The sequence below is a fragment of the Maylandia zebra genome, linkage group LG19, assembly GCF_041146795.1.
Source record: "Maylandia zebra isolate NMK-2024a linkage group LG19, Mzebra_GT3a, whole genome shotgun sequence".
NCBI lineage: Eukaryota > Metazoa > Chordata > Actinopteri > Cichliformes > Cichlidae > Maylandia > Maylandia zebra.
The window spans coordinates 11876389-11889552 of NC_135185.1; the positions used below are offsets into that span (position 1 = coordinate 11876389).

General features: G+C 41.1%; 1 protein-coding gene across 6 annotated transcripts in view; it reads left to right on the forward strand.

The window, feature by feature from the left end:
* The window catches only part of ralgapa2 (Ral GTPase activating protein catalytic subunit alpha 2), a 95602-nt gene that overhangs the window by 31529 nt on the left and 50909 nt on the right, over window positions 1–13164 (forward strand). For 4 of the 6 annotated variants that reach the window (XM_076877820.1, XM_076877818.1, XM_004566539.6 and 1 more), the window contains exons 10-25: window positions 140–379; window positions 593–775; window positions 1487–1621; window positions 1723–1871; window positions 2024–2135; window positions 2349–2586; window positions 2950–3129; window positions 6033–6179; window positions 6534–6656; window positions 9206–9291; window positions 9383–9473; window positions 9687–9860; window positions 10898–11083; window positions 11784–11977; window positions 12230–12328; window positions 12857–13012. In XM_076877820.1, coding sequence (XP_076733935.1) covers window positions 140–379; window positions 593–775; window positions 1487–1621; window positions 1723–1871; window positions 2024–2135; window positions 2349–2586; window positions 2950–3129; window positions 6033–6179; window positions 6534–6656; window positions 9206–9291; window positions 9383–9473; window positions 9687–9860; window positions 10898–11083; window positions 11784–11977; window positions 12230–12328; window positions 12857–13012 — 2493 coding nt within the window. The remainder of the gene's footprint in view (window positions 1–139; window positions 380–592; window positions 776–1486; window positions 1622–1722; window positions 1872–2023; window positions 2136–2348; window positions 2587–2949; window positions 3130–6032; window positions 6180–6533; window positions 6657–9205; window positions 9292–9382; window positions 9474–9686; window positions 9861–10897; window positions 11084–11783; window positions 11978–12229; window positions 12329–12856; window positions 13013–13164) is intronic. The other 2 variants (XM_076877821.1, XM_076877819.1) reach the window with 2 other exon arrangements.

The window sequence follows — 13164 nt, forward strand, 5'->3', positions numbered from 1 at the left end:
GGTTCATTTCCCTTTAAAAATGCTATAAAATACAACTAACAGCCAAGTAATCTGTGCTGAAGGAGACTGTAGTGGTCCGTGTGAGGAGGTACCCCCTACTGCATACTGAAGGACTCTCGTTCCTGGCTGTGTTTTCCAGACTGTCACTGCAGGCAGTAGCAGCCAGGAGAAGGATAAGACATCAGATGGGGACGCAAACGGACCAGCGGGGGAGCCTGAGAAGAGCCACTCCAACAGTAGCACCCTGTCAGATCGACGAGCCAGCGATTCCAGTTTGTGTAGCGTTGAGGAGGAGCACCGCCATGTTTATGACATGGTGCAGTCCATTCTGCTCTCCACCCGGGACAATGTGAACTTCGTGAACGAGATCTTCCACCAGGTGGAGTATTTCTGTCGTCTGTTGCAACCTTTGCCAGTATTTTCTATTTTGTTCTGTTGGAAGATGCCTCTAACAAAGATGCACTGCAGTAACACGGACTGTGTCGCCCTCTGCTGGCCTTTTCATTAAATTACAGATTCACATTTAAAACTAACTTTAATCCTAATGAGCCATGGTTTCTTTCTTTCTTTCTTGTTAATTTGTTTTGCAAAGGCTTTCTTGTTGCCATCCTGTGAGGCTTCTGCAACCAGGAAGGTCATCAAAGTGTACAGGAAGTGGCTCCTGCAGGAGAAACCCTCTTTCATGGCAGAGCCCGACAGAACCGCTCGGGAAGATGAAGTGGACGAATGCTCCGAACAGATTATCAGCACCGAGACAAATAACATGCACGTGCAAGTAAGTAATGCAGAAAGATGAATAAGTTTGCAATAACCTGTCACATATATAATGACTTAGTTGTATAAAAATCAGTTATGCCCTTGTTTTTTTCCCCATGCTTTCAAAAACCCGTCTTACAGGTAGTTTTTGCAGGCCTGTATCAGACTTGGTACAATTTGAGTTGAAAATCTTACAGAAAAAAACATTTAATTACTAACAATTTTGGAATAATCAGAAATGCAATAAGAATATTATTAGTTATTCACTTTCATTGTTAGACATATCTTTTCTGTTATTTGTAAACATTGATCTACCTATAAATCATATGCCTCAATAACTTAATTACCACAACATTTAAAGTGCATATTTTTACTTCAAAGCAATTAGCAGCTTTATTTTTTATTCACAGAAACTACCTGCAGCCTGTATCGATCATGCAAACGTCCAGAAATAGTGTCCTGTCTCTGCAGCCTATTGTGAGCCCCAGTTAATGGTGTAGAATGATAAAGGTGCACCAGACTGAGAAATAAACACTAAAACCCTTTTGACCATTAAAACGAACGTGTAACATGCAAATGATACGATGCATTTATGTGCATAAAACCAGCTTACGTTGATTAACTGGCCTTAGTCATGCAGTTTGTGTATACAAATACATAGAAAAACCGGTCTTAATAAATTAGTTTACGTCTACTGTGAATTTGACTGGCCGGCCTTGTCTTCTACCAGATGATGGAGAGTCACAGTCACAAGCGGTCGTCCAGCTGGGGTAGGACCTACTCGTTCAGCAGTGCCATCAATCAGGGCTTCATCACCGAGGAGGAGAACAGGAACATCAAAGCCGGCATCCAGCCAACACTACAGGTATATCTGTGTTCATAACCTCTGATGGTTGGAATTAGTGTTTTTCCAGTATTGTTGTTGTCTTAATTACTTTATGTTTGCACACATTTACGTTCGTGCAGGTGTTTCTGACCAGTTCATCCAACGTGTTTCTGTTGGAGCCATGCCAGGATGTACCAAAACTCCTGGAAAATCAGGTTGAGGTGTGCAAGGGTGTTCTTAGCATCTATCGGCATATGATCATGGAGCACTCCATGAATACACAGACGTGGTTAGTAGTATGTTTAGATGTGCAAATTTATTTATTTAAAAAAAAAAAAAAAATTTTGTGATTTTTATCCCTTTTTTTTTTTTTTTTTTTTTTTTTTTTTAATCGAATTCAATTGACATTATTGTAATTTATTTACTGTCCATGTTCTGCAGGGAGCAGATGTTGCAGGTACTACTGAGAATCACAGAGGCTGTGATGAAGAGGCCACAGGACAACCAAAGAAAAGACAGCTTTGCTGAAAGTTTAGCATCTTTGCTTTTTAGGGTATGGTTGCATTTAGTTTGTTACACACTCTGATAAACAGGCAGTCATAGAGATGGATCTGTCATCACCTCTGTTCTTTGGCTCTGAATACAGTGCGATTTGTCTTTATTTGTACACGTGCTATCAAGCCTGCTCTATATTCAGCGTGTTTGTGTCTCACTGTATGTGTAACTTGGTGCTAATTCATCATGTCTTTTCTCCTCCTGCATCCAGACCATCATTGTGGCGTGGGTACGAGCCAACCTGTGCGTATTTATCTCCCGGGAGCTTTGGGATGAGCTGCTGGCAGTGCTGTCCTCTCTTACCTGCTGGGAGGAGCTGGTGACAGAATGGGCCAGCATCATGGACTCGCTTACGGCTGTGCTGGCACGCTCCGTTTATGGCCTGGACATGGCCAACCTGCCTCTGGACAAACTCAGTGAACAGAAGGAGAAGAAGCAGAGAGGACGTGGTGAGAGGACAAAATGGGAAAAGATGAGGAGATTAGAGTGGCTTTAATTTGATTGGAAGGATGACACGGTTTATTTTTTGTCTTTTGTTTTTCTTTGTGTGCTTGACTAACTCTGACCAGTACGATTCAGTACACTTGTTTGACCTGTTTTAAAGGTGCCATGCTTAAAAGTGACCTATGTAAGGTTAAAACGATAATTCTGCCAGCTACTCTGTGTTGTTTAAAGTCAAATAAAAAGGGTTGGCCCATTAATTTTCATTCTTGTTTTTTCAGCTCTAAAATAAACTAAATGTTTAGTTTTGTTCATTACAAAATGCCCTTGAACACTTCAGCACTCACTAAGTTTTGTTCCTCGTATGTCAGGAGTGATCCAGGACTCTCAGAAGGCAGCAGCAGTTGCACGCTCATTCTCCCTGAGCTGGAGGAATCATGGGGAACAGGGCGGGCCACCAGTACAGGAGCCCATGAGGACTCGCTCAGCCACTACTTCAGGAGCACCGGGTGTGGAGAAGGCCCGGAACAATGTCCGACAGAAGGCCTCTGGTAAGTAAGCTGTGGCTCGTATGAGCCATATACATTTAAAGCAGACGTAAAATGAATTTAATACTTGGCTTTATATAAAACATTAGCATTAAAGGCACTGACAGGTGAAGAGAATGACTCAGATTATCTTGTTATGATTGCATTTTTTAAGATGCATTTTGGCTGATGCGTTAGAAGCAGGAAACAAAGCTGTTTTAAATGTGTTGTTATTGTTTTTTTTTAAAGCATTGTTCCATACGCACAGAGTATTATCTTCAGCTTTTGTGTGAGTCTCTAACACCATACTGATAACCCTTTGAAGCACAACTTTAGACCGCAGGGTTTATCAGACAGTATTATTGTGTGTGAAAGTCTTCAGACAGGTCCGTGTATACACTGGCCCAGGTGTCTCTGAAAGCCCTGACACCAAAGACAAAGAGGCCAGCAGATGGCACCTATTGTTTCCCTCACATGTCACTACCCAGTGTCAACATGTTTCCATGTCAACTGGATTGTAGGCATACAGCACAGTCCCCCTGACAGCATGTCAGAGGCCAGCTTTGGACTCTGCAAACACCCCTTATCTGATGAGAAAGTGGCAGGCTAATTATAAGTTGAGCAGTGGAGTAGTAAGAAGCTACAGTGTCTGGCTTGCTCCTCTTAATTTTGTCTAGACAGAATCTTAATGTGGGGGATAAAACACAGAGATGATCCCTTTTTGTTCCCTGGCCTTCCGCCTCACCAATTACCGCCAATGTTCTGAAATGACGAGCTCATTGAGCGAGGAGCAGACGTAATTGTGCCTGGATGACATCTTAGAAGGGGCGTGTGTGTGTGGTGTAGGTATTACTCGTGTTGTGGGGGCCTAAATTTGTTTGTCTACACAGTCTCATTATGGAGACGTGTCTTCCCTATGGAGGCGAAAAGCAAGAGCCTGTAATATAAATCGCACACATTTAAAGGTTCAAGTAAGGTCACTTTTAAGGTTGTGGTGTGTGTGTGTGCGTGCGTGTGCATGCGCGCGTGTTCTCGATCTATTATGCGTCCCATGCACATGTTTATCCACCTATTATGCTGGTCTGTTTATTTGTATCTGCGTACAAGCAAAGATGGACATGAAACACTACTGCTTGAAATTCCCTTCCCTTTCTTTGGCCTAATTGGATTTCTCCCACATTGATCTTCAAAGGCCGAGCAGCCCTCCTCCCTACTCCTCAAGAGAAGGCCCACACATCAATTGCATGGCAGTTTTTGATAGTTTCATTAAGAGTGTAATTAATGCTCATTAATATGCATAAATGGGATGCAGTGGCGGGCTGGAGGAGACGATGTATCTCTCTCACTGAAAGGCATAATTAAAGTGTGCTGAAAGCAGAGAATAGAACTGTCCTCTTTCTCTGCTCCCTTTGAGATTAAACCTGAAGTGCTATTCAGGCACAATGGCAATGCCTCAGCATTGACAACTGTCAAAACTTGGTTGCACTTAAGCATGCAAATGCAAACTAATATTGTTCTGAGATCATGTCTTGATAACGAAGGAAGGGGCTCAAAAATTCATTACAGTACTCATTAAGCTTCTACAGCTTCAAGGACCCAGTTGAACCGGCTCTCAGTCTGCCAGAGATGAGATGGTTATCAGGTCTTCTAGAATAATGCAGAGAGTGAGATCAAATGTTTTCTGCTTGGCGTGTACACGGGTAATTATTTTTATTAATTTTTCATTTTTTACTGCATAGTGTGTGTAGCCCTGCAATATACTGGCGACCTGCCCAGGGTGTACTCAGACTCTCACCCTGTAACACCTGGATACACAGCAGCCATCCTGCCTTGTATATGTGTGATGGATAAGTTCTGTTGCTCTCTTTCTTAGGTTGCCCTTGAGAGAGAGAGAGAGAGAGAGTGTGTGTGTGTGTGTGTGTGTGTGTGTGTGTGTGTGTGTGTGTGTGTGTGTGTGTGTGTCTCAATGAAAATTTTAACTACACAAATTTTTATCATCATTATTTGAATCTGCATGGATTTAGGGGAGAGTACTAGTCTATAGACTGATATGCGTTTCAGCTGATAAGGAGCAAAAAATCAGTTTGAAAATACTACAGATACTCCACACTGGAAGTCACGTATTGCCATTTGCAAATATGTTACTACATGTCAGAAAATGTATCTTTTAATTTAAAATGAATGTCAGCTGTATGTCATTATTATTTAGGAATAAATTAAAAAGCCTCCTCATGATCATCTTAAAAGGGTCACGCGGCTGTTAAATAATCATAATAATAATCAGTTCACTAAATTCAGAACCAAGACATCGCTGATCTTTGTTTTTGCTTTTTGGAGGAAAACTTTAGCATTCGTGCTCATTTTCTATATAGTTTCTTTACTTCTGTTGCACATTTAAAACCAGAGATTTTCACAGTAAAATAAAATCTAAAATTGACATAGTGCAGAATCAGTGTTTCTTCATTATCTGAGAAATGTGTATTACCAGTTTTTTATTTTATTGTCTTCCAGGCGTTTTGATTTCTTTCCCTCGTGATTTATATTTGGTAGATTTTGTGGTATTGCTGTGCTGATTTGTGTTATGATTTTCTATATTTTTTTCTGTATAAAATCTTTAAATCTCACTTTTGTGACAGTGTCCCTTCATTTTTATTTATTTATTTTTTTGACTGGTTTTAAAATATTTTCTCTCTTAAAGCCGTTTTATTTTAACCTGTGACTCACATGCGACTATATTTGGATCAAACTCTGGTGCTGCTGGTCTTCAATTGCTCCATTTTCACGATCAGAATTGAATTTATTAGCAGAAGCTTCTTTGCAGCATTTTGTACTTTACGATCATTGAATATTTGCTTCTTTCCTTTACCTTTTTTCTCTTCCCACTGTCTCTCTTCTTTTTCCTCTTCTTTCTCCTTCCCTGATGGAAGCTAAGCGAAGCCAGTCCATCAGCAACTGTGTTCATCTATACGAGGCTTTGCCCACTACTAAAAGTGTTCCTATGCTGCTCCACACTGTGAGCTCTTTCTTGCCTGGTATCTCTTCTGGTAACTCTGCTTGCTCTCACAGACTCTCAGGTAAAGTATTGTGAGAGCTGCATGTGTTTGCATGTTGCGTGACCTTCGCCCAGCCTTTCCCATTCATATTCAGTCACAGTCTCTCGTATAGCACCCTGAACTTTTTATTTAATCCATGTTGTTGGATGATCTGACTAATGCATTTCTCAAGATTGCCCCGGTGCCTTGTGCTGTCCTTAACAAGTGTATGTATCACCGTTGCATGTTTGCATGCCCTGTTTTTCCTCACCATGTTTCATATGTGTGAAATCTTTGTCTGTACAGTGTCTGCAAGTCATATTCCAGTGTGTTTCCATGATATTTGATCCGTATTGCACCTCTTCCTGACCATGTCTTTGTCTTCCCGACTGTCAGATGTGGAGGAGTGTCAGCTGTCAGAGTGTGGGGGAGAGGAGGAGCTGGGAGGCAGAGACAGTCCTCTGCCGCGTAGCAGCAGCACCTCAGACATCACCCAACAGCTGTCTGAGACCTTACCAGGTATATACAAGCGCAAAGCACTTTTTAATCTTCTGTATACACTCACTGAATACTGTATTAGGTACACCCTACAAGTACCAGATGTTTTTCCAATCATCTGCTGTCCAATTTTGCTGAGACTGTTCAAGGTGTAGCCTCAGTTTCCTGCCGCTGTAGCTCATCTCCTTCAAAGTTTCAGTTATTGGTATTCAGAGATGCTCTTCTGCACACCCTGGTTGTAATTAGAGGTTATTTGAGTTATTGTTGCCTTCCTATCCACTTAAAGCAGTTTGGCACTTACTGAGAACTATTGCTCACTGGACAATTTCCTTTTATAGGCCTATTCAACTATTTTCAGTGGAATTACTCCTCTTTTATTCAGTTTGTGTGTTCAGCTGTGATACAAATTAACCCTGCAGTTTCTTTATAAAAGAGAAGTAATCTGTCACTTCAGTTGTCTTTATTACACCACTATCCAGTGCAATATTACGGTATTAATCTTATTCGGTTTTTCAAAGCAATACAAAAAAAGCAAATAACAGCTTGTTATTCACAGTTAAAAATTTAACCTCGTGATAAAAAGGATATGAAAAACAGGCCAAACACCAAATTGAATTTTTCTGTTTAGTCTGATTTTCATAAACAGGAAGTTACTGACTTCTTTACACTTTATAAGCTTGGAGCAGAAACGGCTGATATAATCGTGCAGCTCGAGTTTGCAAATGAGTTTGAACATCATATATTTGCACATACATGTACAAAAACAACCATTTAGAAAAAACAGCTCTGTAAGCAAATTAAAGAAAGGTAAAATTCATTATTCTTCTTTTCAACAAGATGATGTGAGAGTGGACTTGTATAGTGTGAACACTTTTTATTATTTACATTACAGTCAACTGGAATTTTTCATTTTAGCAGCTAAGCCTGATATGTTTGATTTTTAAGCATGAATAGTTAAACAGACCTTAAACTGTATGTCAGAGATCTTTGGTGTTATTATTGTTTAAGTGATGAGACGGTGGATTTATGAGCCAGTGCTAGTCAGCTTGGTTTAGAAGCTGCATTGCACAGAAACAGGTGTCTGCTAATTATTTCAGAGATGCAGTACATCCAGAGTATTCACAGCATTCTCCGGCTGGAATAAAGCTGCCGCGTTAACGCCCTATTCCAAATAGATTCAATTCATTTATCACAATAAAATTCTGCACACAATAGTGAAGTGAAAAAGTTGCTTGAAATTCTGGCAAATTTATTAAAAAAATTAAAGTATTCACAGCTCGTGCTTAATAACTTGGCAGCAATTGCAGCCTCAAGTCTTTTTGAGTATGATGCTTCAAGGTTGGCGCACCTATTTTTTTGTTGGGGGGGCAGTTTCTCACATCCTTTGCAGAAACTGTCAAGCTTGGTCTGAATCAGGAGCTTTGGTGCACAGCCATTTTCAGGTCTCTCCATAGTTGTTCAGTCAGTTTCAAGTCTGGACTCTGGCTGAGGCACTCGGGGCATTCAGAGAGTCTCAAAGCCACTCCTTTGTTATCATGGCTGTGTGCTTACGTTTCTTGTCCTGTTGGAAGATGAACCTTCAGCCCAGTCTGAGGTTCAGAGCACTCAGGAGCAAGTTATCATCAAGCATGTCTCTGTAGATTGCTGCATTTATGCTGAAATGCATCCCAACAACTTGATGCTACCACCATGCTTTACTGTAGGGACGGTGTCCCAGCAACAATGGTTACTGTAAGGTGCTTTATATTTTAAGGTAAAGACCCTACAATAATAACGAGGGGGGAAAAAATCACATGTCCTCTATGAGCAAGCGTGTTGGCGACAGTGGGGAGGACAGAGGACATGCTGTGGAAGAGAGCCAGAGATTAGTACTAACAAATAAGTGCAGAGAGGTGTACAAACACATAGTGAGTGAAAAAAGTGACTGAGGAAGAAATGCTCACTGCATCGTGGGAATCCCCCAGCAGCCTACACCTATTGCAGCATAACTAAGGGAGGATTCAGGGTCCCCTGATCCAGCCCTAATTATGTGCTTTGTCAAAAAGGAAAGTTTGAAGCCTAATCTTAAGTACAGAATTCTCGGTCTCCTGAATCCAAACTGGAAGCTGGTTCCACAGAAGAGGGGCCTGAAAACTGAAGGCTCTGCTTCCCATTCTACTTTTAAATACTGTAGGAACAACAAGTAGGCCTGTGTGAGAGCAAAGTGCTCTAATCAGATGAGAGACCTTTTGGCAAACTCCAGGTGGGCTGTCATGTGCTTTTTACCTGAGAAGCATCTTCCATCTGGCTACTCTACCATTCAGGCCTGAAGTGCTGCAGAAATGGTTCTTTTAGAAGGTTCTCCTCTCTCCAGTGTAACTGGACGCTCTGGCGCTCGATCAGAGTGATAATCGGGTTCTTGGTCACCTTCCTGAGCCTGTGTGCTCTGATTGCTCTGATTGGTCAGACGACCTGCTTTAAACATATTCATTTATTTATTTTTTTATAATTAAGATCAGGGCTACAGAGATTAACTGAACATGTTCCAGTTTTTGGTAGAGACCAAATCAGAACTGTTTGTTGCCTTTCAGTCCAGCAGAGAGAGTACTCGCCTACTTCCTGTGGTTCTGATAGCAGGATGTCTGAGGGCAGGACTGAGAGCAGTGAACCACCTGTGGTGAGAACATTCATCCTCAACCATCGTGTTAGCTTAAAATAAGATTGATCAACGCTTGGTTCATCTGTTTAAATGTTTGTCTTTGTTGTAGATCCTCATCCGACGGACCAGCAGCTCAGCTGAGACAGAGTGCAATACTGAGGGACACGCAAACTACACGAGGCCCAAGCTCAGAGAGAAAAGTTAGAAGTTATAATCACGGTTTAGTTTTAATGTTAAACATAAATTGCTTTTTAAAAATGTGAATTTTCATCAGCATACTCTGAGACTATAGCATATAAATATGTAATTGTTGCATTGGATATTACAGTTTTCCTTACAGAGCTAGTAGGCTCCATTTGAAGCTTCTTTTGCTTTTTTTTCTTTCTTGAATTTAATCTTTTCACCTTACCTAGGTGAGAGTGTTAGTAGCGAGACGTCCAATGGCTACCTCAATGAAGCTGAAGTTACCTGGCAGGCGTTTGATGAGGAAGCCGATAATCAGTCCACGCAGTCGGCACACATGGACGTAACAGTTGATCCTCAGAGCCAGGGGAGTCTGCTGCTCAGCCATAATGAAGCTTTAGCAGGTAGAAACTCACAGCATGCCCCTAAATCTTGATGCAAGTGTCTCTATTAAATGTCTCTGTTTAGCTGTGCTTGTTACAGTTTGTTTGAGCTAACAAATCCAGTCAGAGTACTTGATTTATGTCTGTCTGCAGCCTGCAGCTGGTTTGATACATATAATAGTTAGCAACAGAGCTAATATCCTCATTATTATAAAGGAAGCCCTTTGTGACCATTCATCACAGTGATTAAATTATTTGGGACACTTCAGCAGTTGTGCAGTTTAAACTGGGTTTTGTAACGTTGCTCTTGATTGATAGATTGATCAATCTTAGGAAGGGTGAAAAACCTAATATTGTCTAGATGACTTCTCCCAAGCAATTTAAGATTTTAAATCTGCTCAGAGTTTGTGGTGTTTGAAAAGTGGAAATGTTATGAAAGGAAAAGTAACCTGTGGTCTCTGGTTTGTTTAAGGTATCTACAGATGTTTGACAAATTTAAGGGTGGAAAAAAAGATGCGCTGTTGTAGTATGGAGAAGAACCACCACAGCATCATTTTACTTTTTGCCCCTTGGAGGGATAGAACACATTTTTTCCAGGAAATATTCCCTCATTTGGTTTTCTGATGCTGTGCAAAAACTCATAGGTACTGTCTCATGTGTAATCAGATAGGAAGTGAAGTGGTGACTGTGGATAGCATGTGGTTCACATAATTTTCATTCAGTGAGAGCATTGTCATGTTGGAGGAGACTACTCCCATCAGGATAGAGATGTTTCATTAACCAGGAAAAATGGAGGAGGGGCTTGAATTAGCTGGTTTGTTTTTCCTTTAATTTGTCACCTGTCAATTTCTGTGAGGGGGGGTTACCACAACATCCCTTCAGCTTTGAGGCTTTTTATTTATTTACTCCCTCCCCCCTCGTGTATGCAGATATTGTCGTCCCCCTGTCTGCCCTTCCCACCCTTGTACGTGAACTTCTGTGTTTCCCACATTGTGATCACTGCCCCTCTGCTCTGTTCCTCAAACCCAGTTTGATCCATGTCCACTTGTTGTTTTTAGGTCCTGAGTGTGCTCTCCCTACCCACTCCGCATCCCCGTCCTACCACCACAACCACCAAAACCACTACCACTACCCCCAGAATCCCCCCGCTTCACCAGGCCTGCTGGTGCACACAGAGTGCCCACGGGATTGCCCCCTGGACGACACCATGCATCAGTCTGTCTTACACATGCCACACCACTTGGGTACTGCTCCCTAGCTGCTACTCATCATGTAGACCACAGTCTTCATCTGCATTTCACTTCTTTGTCTTAAATTCCCCCTGTAGATTTTTCTATTTTCTTTTTCTTTGTTTGGTTTGATGCTACTCTTACTTAAAGTAGTTGCTTTGTCATTATTCTGCACACATAATACAAAATAATTGTTCTTTTGTTTCTTCTTGTAAACAAATGAGCAATCTTTTATCTTTTTTTCCCTGCAACTAAATTTAAAAACAGTGAAACAGAAAAAACTTTCAGAAGTCATTTGAATCACCTCACATCAGCTACACTATCATCTGTCTTTCCAAGCCTTTACTCCCTCAGGTTCTCATTGCTCTCCTGCTGCCCACTAGGTGGCACTGTCCTGCCACAATTCACTTGGATGATGCATGTGGTTTCTGCCTGTTTCCCAAAAGTATTTGAGTGTTTTATTCACTTGCATAATGCGTTTGGGGAATATGCACCAGATAACTTAAGGATTTGGTCAACAGCTGCTCTAACGACGCATTAGCATTGAGAGTCAAATCAATTCATTTTATTATAACTGTATAAAGTTGATCTGCATTTGTTGACTGAATCCATTCAGCTAAATAAAATGAAGTCTTTCTTGGTACTGGCAAAGTGTTGCCAAATAATAATTTCTGTAACCCACATCACCCATTACTCTTTCTATGTGACCATGCAGATAGCAGTGAGTTTCTGGCTGATGATGTCAGCATCATTGCTGGTGGGACTCTGACTGGCTGGCATGCTGATTCAGCCTTCGTCCTGTGGAGGAGAATTTTGGGTATCTTGGGAGATGTCAACAATATCCGCTGCCCCAAAATCCATGCCAAGGTCTTCTCCTATCTCTATGAGCTGTGGCACAAGCTGGCCAAGGTACAATAAAGACATAATCAGCTGATGATAAACCAGTAATTCCATATGTTATTTGTACACGAGCATAAAAAAAAAAAGCCTACATCAAAGTGATGCTTTTAAATCCTCTTTATGTCAAAGACAGATAAAATTTCTATAAAAAAATATGACATTTTAAATCAGACATTGTATTCTGTACTTCCTAAAGCAGAGAGTTTGAACCAAGCATTAGATATGATGTGTTATTCAATGAAGTGAAATGTTTGCTTACAGATTCGGGACAATCTTGGGATTAGTGTGGACAACCAGTCTTCTCCGCCTCAACCTGCCTTCATCCCACCTCTTCGAATGCTTGCGTCCTGGCTTTTCAGGGTATGAACAATGCAAAGACACAGCAGATGTTCAAAACGCTTTTTATATGTTAGTGTGCACACAAGCTATGGATGAAATACTAAAACCTAAAAATGATTTATAGATCTGATTGCCGGATCCACTGTCATGTCATTAAAAGTAAATATTAAAACATTTAGAGTGAATTTCTCAATTGGTGCTATTTGGGGGGGGGGAAATCTGGGAGGATCTTATAATGCTCAGAAGGCAATATCATTACATTTCCAGGAGCAGCAAAAAGTAATCAATGCAGCTGAATGGTTAGCCTTGGCGGCAACAAACATATTAGTATTATCTAATCAAACTGTTTATGCAAACCAATAAAAGGAAGAATGTTGCCTCAATATGTGTTATGTCTGTATGAGGGAAAATTTAGTGGTTGGTGTTGGATTTTTTTTTTTTTTTTTTTTTTTAAATGGGTGGGGGACATCAGCTTCTCAAGCCTCTGCTGCAGCTTAATAGAATAGAAGTGTCTCCAGCTCCTGATAATGGCACTCCTCCCCTCTTTAGGGCACCATGCTGCCTGCAGAGTACAAGGCTGGCAAACTGCAGGCCTTCAAGCTGATCTGTGAGATGATGACCAGGCACCAGGATGTGCTCCCCAACAGTGATTTCCTGGTGCACCTTTACCACATCATGCACAAGGGCTTCATGAGCGATGACCCGGTAAGGCTCCTGCACAAAAGCTGCCGGTTGTTCCTTTTTCCTCCAGTAGATGGCGCATTGGTCAAATCAATGTGCATCAGCCCTGATTAAAAACTGAAAAGCAATTAAGGCTGTTTGTTTTTGTCAGTTTGCCATTTACTTTTTTTAATGTG